The following is a 16975-nucleotide window of genomic DNA, read 5'->3' on the forward strand; positions in this document are numbered from 1 at the left end:
ATAGGTATAAAACTGCAATTAATGTCCTTGACATTTTCAGAAAAAAAAGTATAATGTTTCCAAGTTGTAACTAGCTCCTTTGTTTTTTACGAGACAAGATATAAATAGTTAAGTGAAATATGGTATGCTTAAGTTAGTTGTTGGATTAGGTAAGCTTCACGATAAAGGTTGAGAAAGGTTCAGCTTTCACGAGAAATTGTATATTTAACTGTAAGACCATGTGTTGTTAGTAACTTAGTATGACTAATTTATTAAATTATATATAATATGTGTATAATTATTAATTATATAAAATTTTAAATCTTAAATTTATATAAAAAATTAATTAATTTAAATTTGATAATCATAATCCAAAAAATGTGTACACATTATGAGTAATGCTGAAATGATTATAGTTTCTACTATATTAATTGAAAAAATGATAGTTATTTTGTTCTATCGCATTGACAATATGATAGATGTATTACCATTGCTCTCAAATCACACTAGTATATTTACTAGTGCCTAATAAAAAATTAATAGATTAATTAACTATCAATCTTAGGGCTGAGAAATTCATCCAAAAAACCGCAATTGACCGACAAACCTCCCGAAGCAAAATTGAAAAAATCGAATGGGAGGGAAATTGATCCACCGGCCGGTGGTTCTTTACCGATATCAACCTTGTCGGTGGCAGTGGTAGTTTGGAAAATTCCGAACCGTTGGCACATCGATACCGACTGATCCTCCTCTGACCGGTCCTTTGCTGGCAGTGTTTCACTGTTTTGATTCAACCACCACTTATGGTGTGTGTATATATATATATATATCTCTCTCTCTCTCTCTGTGCATGGCGCCACCTTGAGCTCACACCTTCTTCGCGCTAAGACTAAGTTTGCCTCAACTAGCAGCCCACGTGCAACAACACCAAGCTCACCACCACAGCTCGCCCAGTGCCCAAACATCTTCGCAATGCAGAGCCAGTTCTCCGTGCATTTTGTTCTCTACCGCCGAGCTCGACCTTCGAGCTTCCTCCCTTTGTTGTAGGTCAGTACGTAAGCCAACTTAGAACTGATATCAACTAGAGTAGTCGAACAACCGACCGTCAAAATACCGACACTCATCGGATTGATATGGATATAAAAAATGACATTTCGATCGCTACTAGTCGGAGATCAGTTATGTGTTTTTGTTTCTATAACCGTACTGATTCCAACCCTAATAAATATTCTATAATAAGAAAAAGAAAACCTATCTCACCTTTTAGCTAAATTAAAATAAATTAATTATTGCTTTGCTTATGTAATAAACCTATCGCACCATATAGATGTAATAATCTAGAAAGAAAAATAATAAACCTAATAAATAACACATTAATTGTCACATCCTCCAATTAAGTTAAAATCAGTTTGAATTTTATCAGCTCAAATTCCATATCTTTAATTAAAAAAAGTGTAATAATAATGCTAAACTCATCAAATAATATGTTAATACATGTATCATTGTTTCATTATCTTACTTGATAGAAATAAATGAGTTTAAATTAATTAGGTATAAATTTAGTAAGATTTCACTTCCCAAATCAAATTTCAAATAAGTTTTTTTCTTATATCCAAATTAATATATCAGTATGCAAACTTTTACTGAGGAGTCGCTAATTAGCACCATTATCACAATTCACTATATCCTAGAGATTGGCGAAGACTCTTTGTTTCTCACTATTATTCATCTGCAGAGTTCAAAGCAAGTGCCATTTGGGTGTTTAGGAACGCGGAGAGAGTAAAATGAGTGTTAACGTGTGCAAGCATTGAACCATGAAAGACTCTCCCCCCCCCTCTCTCTCTCTCTCTCTCTCTCTCTCTCTCTCTCTCTCTCTGTGTAATTCTGTATCTCACGCCGCCAATGTATATGGGATTTGTCTGGTAATGGAGTAGTGGGCAGAGACTGCATTAAATGCGAAAGACATGGTGAGTAAAGCTCCAGTCCCAATTTTCATGATTACAGGGATTTCATATCCACAAATGTGAAACAAAACCATACTCTGAATACTGAAAAACCTAGCTACCCTCAGCCAGTAGTAGCTTCCTGATCATTGAATCCCAACCGTCCGATCACACAGCCAGCCATGCTTAAAAGGGTACCCCCAGAGCGGTATGATCAACATCAACCCCTTCTTTTCTTCTTCTCCTCTTCCTCTGCTCCCATGGTTTCCTCAGAAAAGGGCTGTAAAAAACTGAACCCCAATGCTGAGCCGTACCCACCATTAATGGTAGATAGGCTTCTTCCTCTTCCTCCTTCTCCTCCTCCTCCTCCGTACGCTCAGCACCACCAAATTTTCCCTCTTCCCTTTTCTCTCCACCAAAGTCATTATCAACCCGGATATTACTGTCCGGGTCAACCCATTTACCCAATAACAGTGGTGGGTAATGATTTGAAGATGATGAAACAAAACATGGTTCCAGGTCTTTCTGGAAGGCTGGTGCTGCGTAACAGCCACCTAAGTAAGCCCAAGAGCTTCAGCAGAGTCCGGGCGGTTCCTCCGATGCGGTTGCGGAGGAGGACCCCATGGCAGCCCAACAAGCTTCCTATTCTGGGCTGTGGCAAAGGGGCTCAAAAATGGGTTCAAAAGACCCAGAACCGACCCGAAAAGATCGAGCCCTCGGAGCAGCTGCAGCTGAACAAGGTCACCAGTAACGGCGGCGGCGGCGGCGGTGTGATTCCATTCCCTTCAAGTGTTGACCAACTTCAGAGCTCCACCCCAACCACAGTCATGATCAAGAACATCCCCAACCAGTTCACGTTAGCTCTGTGTTTTTGACTTCACTTAATCTGTCGTTTGTTCTTTGGGCTTTTCGTCCATCTGCAAAATAATAATAATAATAATAATAATGCGATACACTGCAGGAGGCGTGATTTGCTTTGTATTCTCAAGAAACACTGCCGGGAAGTGAATCAAAACGGTGCGTCCAAGTCCGACGATCACGATCCATCCGAGTTTGATTTTGTGTACCTGCCCATGGATTTCAACAAGTTCTGGTTGAAGAAGCGTGTTGCCAATCTCGGCTACGCGTTCGTCAACTTCACCACTCCCGTTGGAGCGTTCAGGTTCTACCGCAAGTTTCACAACACCAAGTGGAACGTCAACAACAACAATAAAATTTGTGAAATAACTTGTGCTAAGATACAGGTTTGTTAAATCAATCAATTAAATTTAAACATTTTGTTTTTAATTGTAATGATCTGGGTTCTTTTGAGTATTGCGTTGATTTTTTAATTTTTAATTTTTAATTTCTGAGTTCGGTGTGTAGGGTATGGACGCTCTGAAAGCCAATTTCCAGAGCAAGATTTTCTGGTGCCACACCGAAGAGTACTTGCCGGTGATGGTGTCGCCTCCCTGTGACGGGTCGGTCTACCCAATAGTGAACCCGGTGGGCAAACGGGGCAGCAAGAAAGCTCGATTTTGAGAAATGGGATGGGTCTTTAATTTGACAACGCAGTAAAGGTACCACACCTCCACACCTTCATATCACAGCTAATAGGGTGTGAAGTTGGTGTGGCGTGCTCTCTAGCCTTACTCATTTCATCTGATGAAAAACAACATCGGAGGGGTTAACTTGGGGTTGATTTGGTTTCATTTTCCTTGTCTGTCCTTGTTAATGTATAGGTGTAGCTTGGATGAGTTTTATGTGTTTTCTTTGTATTTGTCTCCCCGGCAGTAGTGGTAGCTAGTCTCTGGGGTGAAATGGAAACAACATAGTTACATAGGTGTGTGATGTGTTATGACTTATGAGTGTAGTATGATTAGTATGTGCTGTGAACTGTTTAAAATAAAAAAAATATTTCTTTTAATATATTGGGGAGCTTCATTCGGTCTATATTCTATACTCTTACTTGATGTTGTTACTTGTTAAGAGTATTGAATCTCCGGTTGAAATGGCTCCAATGAGTGATCTTCATTTGTTAAAATTGTGAAGCATAAAACTATTTTTGGTTGCCGACAATGACAGTGGAGAGGAGGTACCTACAAAATAAAGAAATCACTCCGGTGGTTAAGTTAGTTTATGTTTTAAGGAGGGTTTAAAATTGCAAATAACATCTTCATACCTCGAAATGAAGATATGTTGGGCTCCAAGTCGTATGCTCTATATTTTTATCACCATCAAGTGATCATGAACTCCCATTGTCTTGTTGAGAGTAATGTGGAGCAATGTCCCACATCGGAAATATTGCTCCACATCGGAAAACTAGAGCTTAGCATATATGCTTATAAGTCTTGAGCCTCTCCACCTATTATCAATTGGTTTTGGGTTGGATGCTCTAATTATATCATGGTATCAGAGCTTGGTTATCCGCGTGTAAGGCCCAACGGTCACACGTGCTCCCACGTCACCCAATACAATTTGTTCACGTGTAAGGCTCAAAATATCGCCACACGTGCGGGTGCGTGTTGAGAGTAATGTGGAGCAATGTCCCACATCGGAAAATTAGAGCTTAGCATATGTGCTTAAAAGTCTTGAGCCTCTCTACCTATTACCAATTGATTTTACACGAGCACAATCATTAAATCACAAGCACGTTAGTGAGCTTTCGTTCAAGGTAATGTAGGCATGAAAAGTTGTTCAGATACTTGTGTCAAAATTTGTTGTTCCTTTGCCTGTATTTAATCAGTTTAAGAAATTAGTCTAGTACGCGACAAATGATTCAAAATATCTTTGATTATTTGTTGTCGCATATATGTGTTTAAGCATTAGTGCATATATGTGTTTAAGCATTAGTAGTTTGGTTATTTTATGATTTAGTTGCTTAATAACGTATAGTGCTGTACTATATTAGAGAATTAAAGCCTTGCCTGCAAGAGGTTTTGGACCTTTTTACTAATTGCCGCTTAATTTTGCGGTAAATATCTAGATATCTTAAGTTTGTTCTTGTTTTTTTTTTTTTCCTTCAGAAGTTTTATGTATTTCTTACGAAGTTGTTGAGATTAACGATGCAAGTTAGGTTTAGCAATTTGGCTTATCTGTTTTGTTTTGTACCAAACGACAACGCCAAGTCGTTTTCGATGAATCCTCGTACAGTTTTAGCAATCGCTGCAATCCCACAACTGCTTTTTCACCTTCACCCGCACCAAAATGGCTGCCAGTTTTTGTTGTTACCTAATGGGTATTAAGTTCCTGGAGACTTTATGGATTAAGCTTCATTTTATTCAACTCCTAAACTTGCTGTAGGAATTGGAGAAAGCTCTTGAAACGTTAGGGTATGGTTGCTATTTTCTAAACGATTTATTGGCAAGTTTTGCGAGGCCACCATCCTTCTTTTTTAAGTGCATGTCCTAGGCAAAGTACATATTATCCTTCTGTTTTGATAGGGATGGTATTCAGAAGTGCTTATTTAAAGAACTTAAATTGAGAAACAAGTTAAGAAATAATACATCAAGCTTTTGAATTTAACATAATGGTTAAAATTAATAAACAAGAAAATAAATCTAACTCTTAAAAATATTATCCCATAGTTTAGCATTAGCAGTTTTGTTATATTATTAGTATTACATGCATATTATTTCTCTGAAAAATATGGTATATCTAGTCTAGCATTATTCTTATAATAACCCGAATTTTGTTGTTGGCAATAAGAAACAAATTGAGCACTCCTGATTGCCATGGATGTCCTGATCGAATCCGTTGATCTATCATCTGTTGTTGAGTGCCCTTATCATGATGTTATTCGTAAACTTGTGATGCTCGGGTGTGGTCTTAGCCAGTTAGCCTCTTAGCTTAATTCGTGAAACTGTGAAAGGACAAGTCGCTTAGTTGTGGAATCTCGAAACTTGGCTTGTTTTGTATTTGGGTTGACTTTCTTGACAGTTGTTTGATTTGTTTTGGCTTTTGGCTCATTGTGTCTTCGTTTGTACTCTTAGGCTTGCACCGTTTTGGTTTGTTCTTGTTTTTAGTCAATGCACCGTTTTGGTTAATTCATTCATGTGATCACAGAAAAGAAAAAAAAAAGTCTTGTAGTGTGGCATTTTTGTAGAGCTCGAAACCCTTCTTCATAATAATGTTTTTGGGGTTTACAATCTTTGAAGTATTTAGTACTTCGGAATATTTAAAACTAAGTGCTAAAAAGACATGATATGAGAGCATTTAGCAAAAGAAGCTGATTAGAGAAATTCAAAGAAATTATGTAGGTATGACAAGATATTGATATTTATAATCTGTCTTGAGTTTTTTTTACTCAAGACCTATTTCAACAAAAAAAAAAGAAGGAGTGTAATTTACTAAATCAAATAGATTATTGGCGTCAAGAAATATTAATATTATTATCAGTCATTACACATATGTTATTTTTGTGCTTTGACATGCCAAGAAATTTTCTAACAAGATAATAAACATATAGATTAGTAATCTAGACTATAAAAAGTATTTTGGATATGAACTTTTTTTTCTTCCCACCAAATAGGGTGATTTTCCATTTACCAAAAGTAATCAGAAAATATGAAACTCAGGTTTTGGAAAATGATTTTTGTTAAAACAAACGGAATCATCATCTCACCTAAGTAGGCAAGCTTTGACCATCCTTTATATATGTTGGAAAGCGTGTGCGAGCGAAAGAGTAAGAGATTCAAAAACACTATTTGAACGTAAGATAAAACGTGCTTGAAAATAAATCACCGATATTGTGAAATAAGCAATACAGTACAATTTCTGGTTCAAAATCACTAAAAATTAGAGTCTTGGTAAACTCGTAATATTGATTATTGGCAATTTGGCATATTCATTCAAGCTATGAACATTTTAGTATCTTCATTCAAGCTATGAACATTTTAGTGAAATCTAAATTTCACACTTATCAACCACATATAAATGAAAGGGTAAATCAACTACTCTATATTTAACTATTCTTTGTGTTATATTGAAAGAAATCGAATTTTTAACTTATTTAAAATTTTTAATCCTAATTCATTTCACTCATTTTAATTATTTCTCGAAGTTGGCTTATAAAATAAATAGATAACAAAGAAGAGTCAGTTGCCATAGTGGTGTACTTAACTTTTGATTGATTATAATTTATACATATAAAAGGAATATGAAACAAAGTAACAAACAACATGAGATAAAAGAGAAGAAGAGGGCGAATTTATTAAATCCAGGGTTGCAATGAATGAATGTAACAAGTACCAACCAAAGCCTCCCAAATATGTCAAGTTTGAATTAAGCCAATGATAACATGTTTCCCATCTTGAAGGTCATAATTATTTTACCAACTTCATCCTCGGTGAACCAATTATTGGGAGAGTCAAATGCAGTTTTAAATTGATGAAACCGACTACACCAACCTTGATTAGCAGTAGAAAATAGAAATCAAACAACACAGGGAATAAACTGCAATTCATGTCCTTGACATTTTGAGCAAAATATATGTAATGGACAAGTTAGCAGAATGAGGAACAGGTTTGGTTTTCACACCCATTTGACACATTATCAAAAACAAAAAATAATAAAATTAATTTTGATAATCCTAACCCATAATTTATGTACAAAATTTAGGAGTAATGCTAAAAAGGATTAAATTTCGTATTATATTTAATGTGTTAATTGAACATTGTTCTCAAATCACACTAGTAGATGTTATAATGCCTAGTAAAAGAACAAAGATATAATAAATATGCATCAACTATCAATCCTCCATACCATATTATGAACAACAAATCTTACTATATCACTACTTTTGAATAAAAAAATAATATCGTACTATATCCTTGAGGTAAATTGACATGAGTTTGACAACATATTGATATAGATAAATATATAATGCATTGTAAGAAAATAATAAATATAATAAATACACCTCAACTATCACATCCTCCCACTAAAACAATTTTGAACTTAATCGGTTCAAATTAAAGACCTCTAATCCAAAATTGATCTTCTAATAATAATTTGAAAATATCTTTCATCTTTCCAATGGCTCTTTTGTTCGAGTGTTATTAATGATCTTCAGAGTTGAAACCAATTGACATTTGGAGAGAACAAGTCTGAGTATCGACGTGTGCCAGCACGAGAGACTCCCTCTCTCCCTCCTCTCTGTGTCTCTGTATTTGACGCCGTCATGTTAAATCAGATTTGTCTTGTAATGAATGGAGTGAGAACAACTGTGATTACAGGGATTACAGGGATTTCTTATCCCACAAATGTGAAACAAAACCAAAACCCACTCTGCTCTGAAAAAGCCTAGCTCTTGTACCCTTTCAGCCAGTAGTAGCCTCCTCATCTTTGAATCCCCACCGTCTGATTCACAACAGAGTGCTTAAAAGGGTACCCCCACTCTCCATTTTCAGAGCACACCCCAAACCCTTGTCCTTCTCCATGGCTTACTCAAAAAATGGCTATAATAAACAACTGAATCCAAACGCCCAACCCTTCTCTCCGTCGTACGGTCAGCACCACATTTTGCGGTTTTGTATCTACCAAAATCATCACTATCCATCAACAATGGCCGTGAAAAGGGTGGTGCTGCCACGTAGGCAGAACATGGGCAGGAGCCACAGCAGGTTCGGGGCTCCGATTCGGTTTCGGAGCTCAAGGAAGCCCAAGAAGCAGTCTGTTCTGGGTTCTGGCGGTGGAGTTATTCCCTTGCCTTCAAGTATTGACCAATTACAGAGCTCCACCACAACCACGGTGATGATCAAGAACATCCCCAACCAGTTCAAGTAAACCAGACATGCTCTGTTTTAATTTTCTGCAATCTTTGACTTCAAACCATATAAAAGTGGGACTTGTCCTGGCTCTGTTGTCGTTTGTTCTTTGGCCGTTTTGTCACCATAATACATTTTTGAGTGTAAAAACGACATCGATCCCAATGTTTACTTGACACTTACTGCAGGAGGAGTGATTTGTTGAGGTTTCTGCGGAACCACTGCCTGGAAGAGAACCAGAACCAATTGGGTGCGTTGCAGTTGGACCGGTCCGAGATATCCCGGTTCGATTTTGTCTACTTGCCCATGGACTTGAACCAGTTCTGGTACAAGAATCGGATTGTGAATTTGAGCACTGCTCTTGCAGCATTCAAGTTCTACCAGCGATTTCATAACTGGGAGTGGCCTGTCAACCGGAACAACAAAATCTGTCAAGTTACCTGTGCCAAAATCCAGGTACTTGAATTTTAAATTTTAATTATCTGGGTTTTTATTTTTTAAGCCTTGAGACATACATTTTTAGTTTTATTATTAGGGCACGGATGCTTTGAGGGCCAATTTCCAACGCAAGATCTTCTGGTGCCATACAGAAGAGTACCTGCCGGTGGTGGTAGCTCCAGCCTGTGACGGGTCGACCCGCCCGAAAGTCATTCCGGTGGGCAAATGCGCCAACAAACCCCATAGCTAAGAAAAGGATCGACTCTATCATTTCACAAGACAATGGTGATTGGTGATGCTAAACTCATTATATTTTCAGACCAACTTCACATTAAACCAGTTAATGTCGAAATATTTGGTCTAAATATATGGTTCGTGTAGCATTACTTTGTTCCGCATTATATGGAGCTTCCTTGGAGATCTATTCATGTGTTGTGCATATAAACTACTAATTGTTTTTAAGCATTCATTTTTCATGATTTGGTTTATTTTTTCTTTCTTGAGAAGTATATATTTTGTTTACTTCTTACTAAAAGTTGTTCAGGATATTAAGCATGCAAGTGAGGTTAGTCTTATTCGTGTTAATTACTTTATCGAATGGATGTCCTCATGCCCTAGCAATTTGGCCTATATGTTTTGTGCCAAACGACAATGCCAAAAATCTCTCATGTAAGCATCTCCTGTTTGTCTAAAAATCCAAGTTCCAAAACCCATATTTGGTCGCATTCAGCACTCGGCTTGAGGAAGTGGAGCCAATTCCACCGGAGGATTCAAACCCAAGCTTTAAATATGAGATTCTTTTTCATGAGTCAGACCTTAAAATCGTACGTGAGGCTGATGCATGTGAAGAAAGAGATACTCTAATGGGGATTTTGGACCATGTCCAGTGGTGATTCGGACTCCCCAATGGAGGGAAGACCAAATTCTTAGGCTTTTTTTTTTTTTTGGTCAAATAAATTCTTAGGCTTTGGTCTGAGCTTATATCTTCAAAAGGACAAATCGCTTAGGTCTACAATCTCGAAACTTTGCTTGGCTTTCTCATTTTATTCTTTTTATCTTATATTTTGTTTGGAAGGAGTTGGATTTTATAACCATTCTTGTCCTCCTTTTGTGACTTTGAGTGTGAACTGCACTGTCATCCAGTACAGAATATATATGTTCTGTTGTGTTTAAACCATCTTCCTCCAACATTGCGCTTATTTGCTGCTTTGAATAGCAACCCAAGCTAGTTAAGTGTACGAGAACATTTAGTAAAAGACTGATTACAGAAATTCAAAGAAGTTATATACGCCACACACGGACAAGGATCCCCTACCCATTTTCCTATCATGCTTTGTAAAAGGCTAAAATCTTAGCCATTGAACTCCTCTCTCTCCCTACTCTCACTCTCTACTCTCTTCAATGGCTAAGACTTTAGCCTTGTACAAAGCATGGTAGGAAAAATGGATAGGAGATCCTTATTAGTTGATAAAATCCGGTTGATTCTACAACTGTTCAAGTGCAAGCAAGTTCTCCTAACTCAAGTTTGTTGCAGAATATGGTTTTGAGGAGGGGTGGATATCTATACTGGAGAATAAGCAATTGAGTAGAATTTCTGGTTCAAAATCCCCAAAATGTAGAGCCTTATTTTTTGAAGCAACCAAAAATTTGAGCCTTGACAACCAATAATTTTCATTATTGGCATATTCATCCAACCCATGAACATTGTTGTGAAATCTGAAATTTCACAATTATCAATTACATGCAAATACTTAAAGATAAGTCAAGGGACTGCAACTTAAAGGCAGGGAGGGAGTGAGGGAGCATTTGAAATATATAACAAATCAAGATAAACAACATATTTTCTATAAATCTTGCTAATTTGAACACTATTATCAGAGTAACAGCTACATAAAACATAAAAATCAAGGCTTGAGTTGAGTAGGTAGAGATGCAAAGTAATAGCCACAGAACAGCATACTCATATTTCAAGTTCAAAATAAACCAAACTACAGTCAAAATTCACATGTTTTAGTGATATCATGTATGGAAAGCATTCTGATTATTAGAGAAGGAAGTAACTTTCAGTTATGACTGACTAATGGCTAAGACATATTTGTTATCTAGCTGTGAAGAGGATGGAGATATCAAAGAGTAAAAAGAATCAAGAAAGAAGTTTGTAACGGAGTGGTGATTGACCTATGCATATCAAATGGAAGCACCGATTGACCGATGCATATCAAATGGAAGTGGTAATTGACTGATGCATACAAAATGGAAGTGGTGATTTCACAAAATTCTAGTGCTATCAACTATCTAATAGATGTTGCACACTCAAATTATAACAATCATACATACATACTGGACAATGCTAGCAGTAAAAATTCCAGAATTGGCAGCAGAACACAATGAAGCATGCAACATATTAGATGTACTGGTAAGAAGACAAGGATTATCAGAACAAAGTGATAAGTGTGACAACACTTGAGAAAACTTTCACACGTATAGATAGGAATTATGGTTCTGAATTTTGAAACAATTTCGTCATGACTTTTGATTCAAATTCATAGCATTTGAAAAGTTCAAGAACATCCTAATTTCATGGCGTGGCCAAGACATTAGACAACATTTCCTTCTCAATTTTTTCAACACTACTTTGAAGAAAATTGAGCTCAAATCAGTGCAGAAAGATACAAAAAGGCATGACAGAAGGCTGAATATACAACGATCCCAAATGCACTTCCAAAGATCAGAACACAACTTCATTAAGCAAGTAAAGCGATTCTACTAAACACTAACCCAATACACAGATCCAGCCAATGGAATTTTTATCATCAATTACACGAAAAAAGAATTGAAACCCAGATGATTATTCAAATTAACGGGCCTTTTTCTTTCCAGCAACAGTGACCCTCTTACCCTTCAAAGTCCTGGTGTTGTTCTTGGTCCTCTGTCCTCTACAAGGCAGGCCCTGAATGTGTCGAACCCCTCTGTAGCACTGAATCTCCTTCAGTCTCCTTATATTCAGTGCATTGAATCGCCTCTAAAACACCCAAAAAAGCCATAACCGTGAGACCCAAAGTCCTAAAACAAAAACAGAGAGAATCTAAGAAAGCGAGTTTGAACTTTGAGGTTTACCAAGTCTCCTTCGATCATGTACTTGGAGACTTCGTCTCGAATGGTGGTGAGTTCTTCCTCAGACAAGTCTTTGGTGATTTTGTTCTGCATGTTGAGGTCAACTAGGATTTGGCGTGCTCTGGTACGCCCAATTCCATGAACGTACTGAAGAGAGTACTCGACCCTCTTGTTGTTTGGGATTTCAACTCCACCAACACGCACACATGTCACTCTTAGACCACCAACCTGTAAAAAATCGAAGAAACCCAATAACCATAAGCCTCAATTCTTGAGCTTGAGCTTGACCCAGTATTTGAAATGTGGATTTGAAGTGAAATTACCTTAGTGGGGTTTCGAATTGGGAAGGAGAGAGTGTTGCAGAGGGGATTAGGGTTTCGTCCGTTGCAGATTACAGAGAGCGAGGGTGCCAGAGGCATTGCCAGTGTCTGCGCCATTTTTGTGAACACTGCGTGTGTGAGAGGGAGAGTTTGTGTGTGGATGAAGACGAAGGGGTCGAGGTCGGCTTATCCTTCTGGATGCATTTCTTTTTCTTTCCTAACTTAAAAGCCCAAGCCCAAGGTTGGCCCATACAGAAAATGTTATATAATGGGCCCAAAAAGCTCTAGACAAGAAAGATGGTTCTAGTTTCTTTCTTTGTTTTGTTCTGCTTTCATCTTACCTTGAATACAAAACACTGCATTTGTGATTTACTTTTCAAGCCATGTGGAAATTGGAAAAGAAAGGCTTTGCCTTTTGTCACTTTGTCTTGATTGTTCCATGTTCAATGATCTTCATAGCTCTGTTTCTTTTTAAGTTTTAATCTTTTGCATACAAAAACCAAAGCAAGGCATTGGCTGCATCATCCATGGGCCGATGATGATTGGTTTATGGGTATAGTTGGTCAAGATCTGTTGTTAAGTTTAATATAAATTTATGATATACTGTTTGTTTGAAATGTACTGGGAATTTGATTTTAGTGAATTTAATTATTATTTATCCCAAGTGATCTCATGCTTGATTATGGAATAATATTAAAAAGGTTGGTTTTACATAAAAGGTGAAGAGACATGGGGTGTATGGCCAATGAAAAAGAGAGAGAGTAGTCAATCAGGTAACAAAGTAAATCCCTTTTGTTACTTTTCCTGTATTCTATTTCTACCCCGCGATTTATGCCTGTGATTCCAAAATGTAGGTGAATGAAATCAGTATTGGTCAAAATCCCTTCAACCAATTCCATAAACCTTAGATTCCATGAAATCAGGATCACTGTTTATCAAACTCAGTCTAACAAAAGCTATGCGTAAAAGTGAAAATATTATCAACTAAATCATATATCATTAACAGTCTTGCGAAAAAGATGATAGTTTGTAGTGTCTTGGGAAGAATTTCGCACATAAATAGAAGATTAGCTTTAGAATGATGCTGTGTCTGCATCTCAAACCACTTTTAAAAGTGTGTTAAATTTCGCGCATAATGTGATGAATGTGTCCCTGTTGAATCTCATATAAGAATGCACAAGGTCTTTTTCTGGCATATGCATGCTACTGCCTATAATATCACCCCCCAGAAGTAGGTTTAACAATTCAGACAACACCACAAGACACAGAGATACGACCACTAACATGCTTCCTTATGAGCTATGACCAAGGCTCCATTAAGTAGAGGTGTGGCGCTCAAATCCAAACCCAAGAAGCTCAGATGTCAACAATTTTCAAATTACAAGAAACTAAAGCAGAAGCATAATTCTTGTTGATAAGAAGACTTAAAAGGAATCTCATATGATATTAAGAACCAAAATCGTAGAAAGAGCAACAGGAGGCTTTATTGCACATAATTTGTAAAACACCAACAAGAAAGACTTCAAATATCAAAAATTGCAAAAGTAGCACAATTTTGTTACTCCAAACTGAGTACCTTTGAGAAACCCAGATAGCAGTTCACTAATTACACAGAAAGAAGTGGCTACTTCCTCTTTGCTGCATAAGGAACCACCTTACCACCTTTTCTGGTCCTGGCATTGGTCTTGGTGCGTTGCCCTCTGCACGGCAATCCATCACTATGCCTTATCCCTCTATAGCACTGAATGTCTATCATTCTCCTTACGTCTTTCTCAACAAGAGCCGTCTGAAAGACCCAGAATCAAATATGTTAGTGATTCGCATCCAAGTAGTGCTTAAAGAGAGGGAGGGAGAGAAAGCCAGAGTTATACCAATTCCCTTCCAACTATGTACTTGGAGAGTTCATCCCCCAGAGCAACAACTTCTCTCTTAGTCAACTCCTTGGCACGCTTGTTCTCCATGTTGAGCTCGGATAGGATTTGGCGAGCCCTGGCTTTGCCAATCCCCTGTATGTACGGAAGCGCAAACTCGAGGGATTTATTGTCTGGAATCTCCATTCCTGCTTTTATATGGATGCATTGGGCGCGTAGCCCATGAAACTGCAAGTAAACACAGGAGGCTTAGATGCCACCAACATAGAAATCTGTAACCTTCCCAATTTTAAATGCTTAGAAAACAATTGGGAATGAGATTTTTTTTATTTTTTTTTTTTTCACAATTCTGGGATCTTAGAATCTGAATTAATGCTTACAATGGAAAGCAAAGAATCAAAACCACAATGCCCACCATTTTAGTCAAGATGTGTAAGTAAACTACAAGTTCAAATGAAATCACAGTAAATAAACCTATGCCCAATTGGGTGCATAAGTTAGAAAGCTAACTAAACAATCCCATGAGAACTGAACCTAAATATTCATTCAAAACCCAGAAAAAGCCCTAAATCAGCGGTTTTGTTTGAAAGCATTGAATTGGAAAGATTTGAAATGATCCACATTCATAAACCTCAATCCCTAAAAACCCTAAAGCCAATGCCTTTGAATTCACAAAAGCAATTAGTTTGATGAAACTCACCGGTACGGATTGAAGAAGTCGACGACTAACATTAGAAGCGATTGCTACTGCACCATGTAACCCAAACATTTCTGTCGTTTTTGGTTCTGAAGTAAGTTGCTCGGGCAAATCTTCCACTCAGGCAAGAATTAGGGATTTTGTCCGGCGAATTACTGAACCGGGCCTATTTTCAATTTTTCATATGGGCTTGGCCCACTCCAATAAGGGTCATTCACTTGAATTTGGTATTTTTTATGAAAAAATAACAAAGAGTTTCTATATATAATTAAAATTTTTAATCACAGATAACTTTAATCCCTTATTATCAGTCTAGAGTTTAATTTCTTCCAACATAACTAAAAAAAAAAAAAACCAACTTTGCTCTCTAGGTTATTAAGTTAATAAAAAAAATTGTACCGAAAAAGAAAAGATAAGAAAAGGAAAAGAATTTAGCCATACCTTCTCTTAAGCGGTTAACCACACTGTGAATAACGCCACTTGGTTGGCCAGTCCAAATTTTGTATGTTATTCAGGTGCAAAACAATCAAGACTCATTCATTGTTTGGATTTTAAAATTTAACTCTTGAGTTTGGGGTTTTTGAGAATTAAAGTATAAAATTTAAGCTTCAAATGGTGATTCTACACCTTAAAATAAACAATTTTATTGGAAATGAGATTAATAAAAAATGAAAAAAATGCTAATAAAATATTGTCAATCGAAGCATCCTTACATGTGAAAGTTGAAATACCAGAGTATGATCGATCCACCACTTTTACAAATTGATTAGCGAGTTTCAAATAACCACTCTAGCGAATATTTCATAAGGATGAAATTGGTGATTTAGCAAATTTTGTTTGAACACTAGGTATATAGATCACGTTTATACCTCTATATAGTCCCAATAACAAAACAAATAAAATTGAAGTCACACAATGAACTTGATTATGCTAACTTACACATTTATAAACTTACAATAAGAGTATTTTTCTTTTTGGATAACAATAAGATTATTTATCACCAATTCTCCATTATGCCTTGCCTTTGTGCAATGGAGAATTGTTGTATGACCATACATTTCTTTTTGTAACATACATTAGCTAGTGACTTCCTCCAGCTCCATGCACAGAGTGGTGATTGTTGTGGTGATTTTTGAGGTGGTTTTTGTGGGGATTGTTGTGGTGATCTTTGTGGTGATCGTTGTGGTGGTTTTTGTGGTGATCGTTATGGTGATTGTTGTTGTAATTGGCATCACCAGAGCCACCGCCAAATCCAAAGCTGCTGCCGCTGCCTCCGCTTGCACCACCCCCAGTTGAAGATGAGCTGCCCCACCCAAATCCAAACCCACCACCATCGGGGCTTCGACCCTCACCCGAGCCATAGCTGAAAGTGGTGCCTCCAGGATCCGAACCCACACCCCAATTCCAACGCCCATTAGGGGACGACCCACACCCGCTCCGGAAGTGCCACCCTCCGTTCTGGGTCGAACCAGAACAGCCAGTACTTGCTTGTGGCTGTTGTTGGTTTGCCATGGTTGGCTCCTTTGGAGGTGAGTTTTTTGAGCTACCAGAGAGGGTGAGAGGTGGGTACATTGTAAGCACTAACAACACCACCCACCTGCTCATCTTTAGTATCATTTTCTTAATTTGTCAAATATGTTTGTTGAATGGAAAGAGACAACTTGTGGAGATGGACTTATTAATTAGACTAAAGGAAACCCACACATTTGACATGATCACATGGATGTGTTGTTTAAAACTGAAGTTTTGGTGATCTTTTTTGCTTTGGCAGTTGGGATTATCTTAAGCCAAGAAGTTGTAGTAGCCTAGAGGATATAGGAACACAAAATAGGTGAGTCGCTAACTTTAGGGAGTTGTTACTTGCACG

General features: G+C 37.4%; 3 protein-coding genes across 3 annotated transcripts; 1 reads left to right on the forward strand and 2 right to left on the reverse strand.

Moving 5' to 3' along the window:
* Positions 1-8144: 8144 nt before the first annotated feature.
* MCT1 (MEI2 C-terminal RRM only like 1) lies at positions 8145-9509 on the forward strand. The gene is made up of 3 exons (XM_086252532.1): positions 8145-8683; positions 8857-9124; positions 9204-9509. The coding sequence occupies exons 1-3, from the start codon at positions 8340-8342 to the stop codon at positions 9354-9356; spliced, it is 765 nt and encodes a 254-aa protein (XP_086108658.1). The 5' UTR covers positions 8145-8339; the 3' UTR covers positions 9357-9509.
* Positions 9510-11832: 2323 nt separating this feature from the next.
* LOC147279362 (small ribosomal subunit protein uS13c-like) lies at positions 11833-12723 on the reverse strand. The gene is made up of 3 exons (XM_086250206.1): positions 12544-12723; positions 12224-12448; positions 11833-12128 (listed from the first exon to the last, which is right to left on the reverse strand). Exons 1-3 carry the CDS (start codon positions 12655-12657, stop codon positions 11964-11966), a joined length of 504 nt encoding a protein of 167 aa, XP_086106332.1. The 5' UTR covers positions 12658-12723; the 3' UTR covers positions 11833-11963.
* Positions 12724-13999: 1276 nt separating this feature from the next.
* Positions 14000-15251, reverse strand: LOC147279363 (small ribosomal subunit protein uS13m-like). Its single transcript, XM_086250207.1, has 3 exons — positions 15112-15251; positions 14412-14639; positions 14000-14326 (listed from the first exon to the last, which is right to left on the reverse strand). Exons 1-3 carry the CDS (start codon positions 15178-15180, stop codon positions 14165-14167), a joined length of 459 nt encoding a protein of 152 aa, XP_086106333.1. The 5' UTR covers positions 15181-15251; the 3' UTR covers positions 14000-14164.
* Between the last annotated feature and the right edge of the window lie 1724 nt (positions 15252-16975).

This window comes from Dryas octopetala, chromosome 7 (genome assembly GCF_963921425.1).
Source record: "Dryas octopetala chromosome 7, drDryOcto1.1, whole genome shotgun sequence".
In the NCBI taxonomy this organism is placed as follows: Eukaryota; Viridiplantae; Streptophyta; class Magnoliopsida; order Rosales; family Rosaceae; genus Dryas; species Dryas octopetala.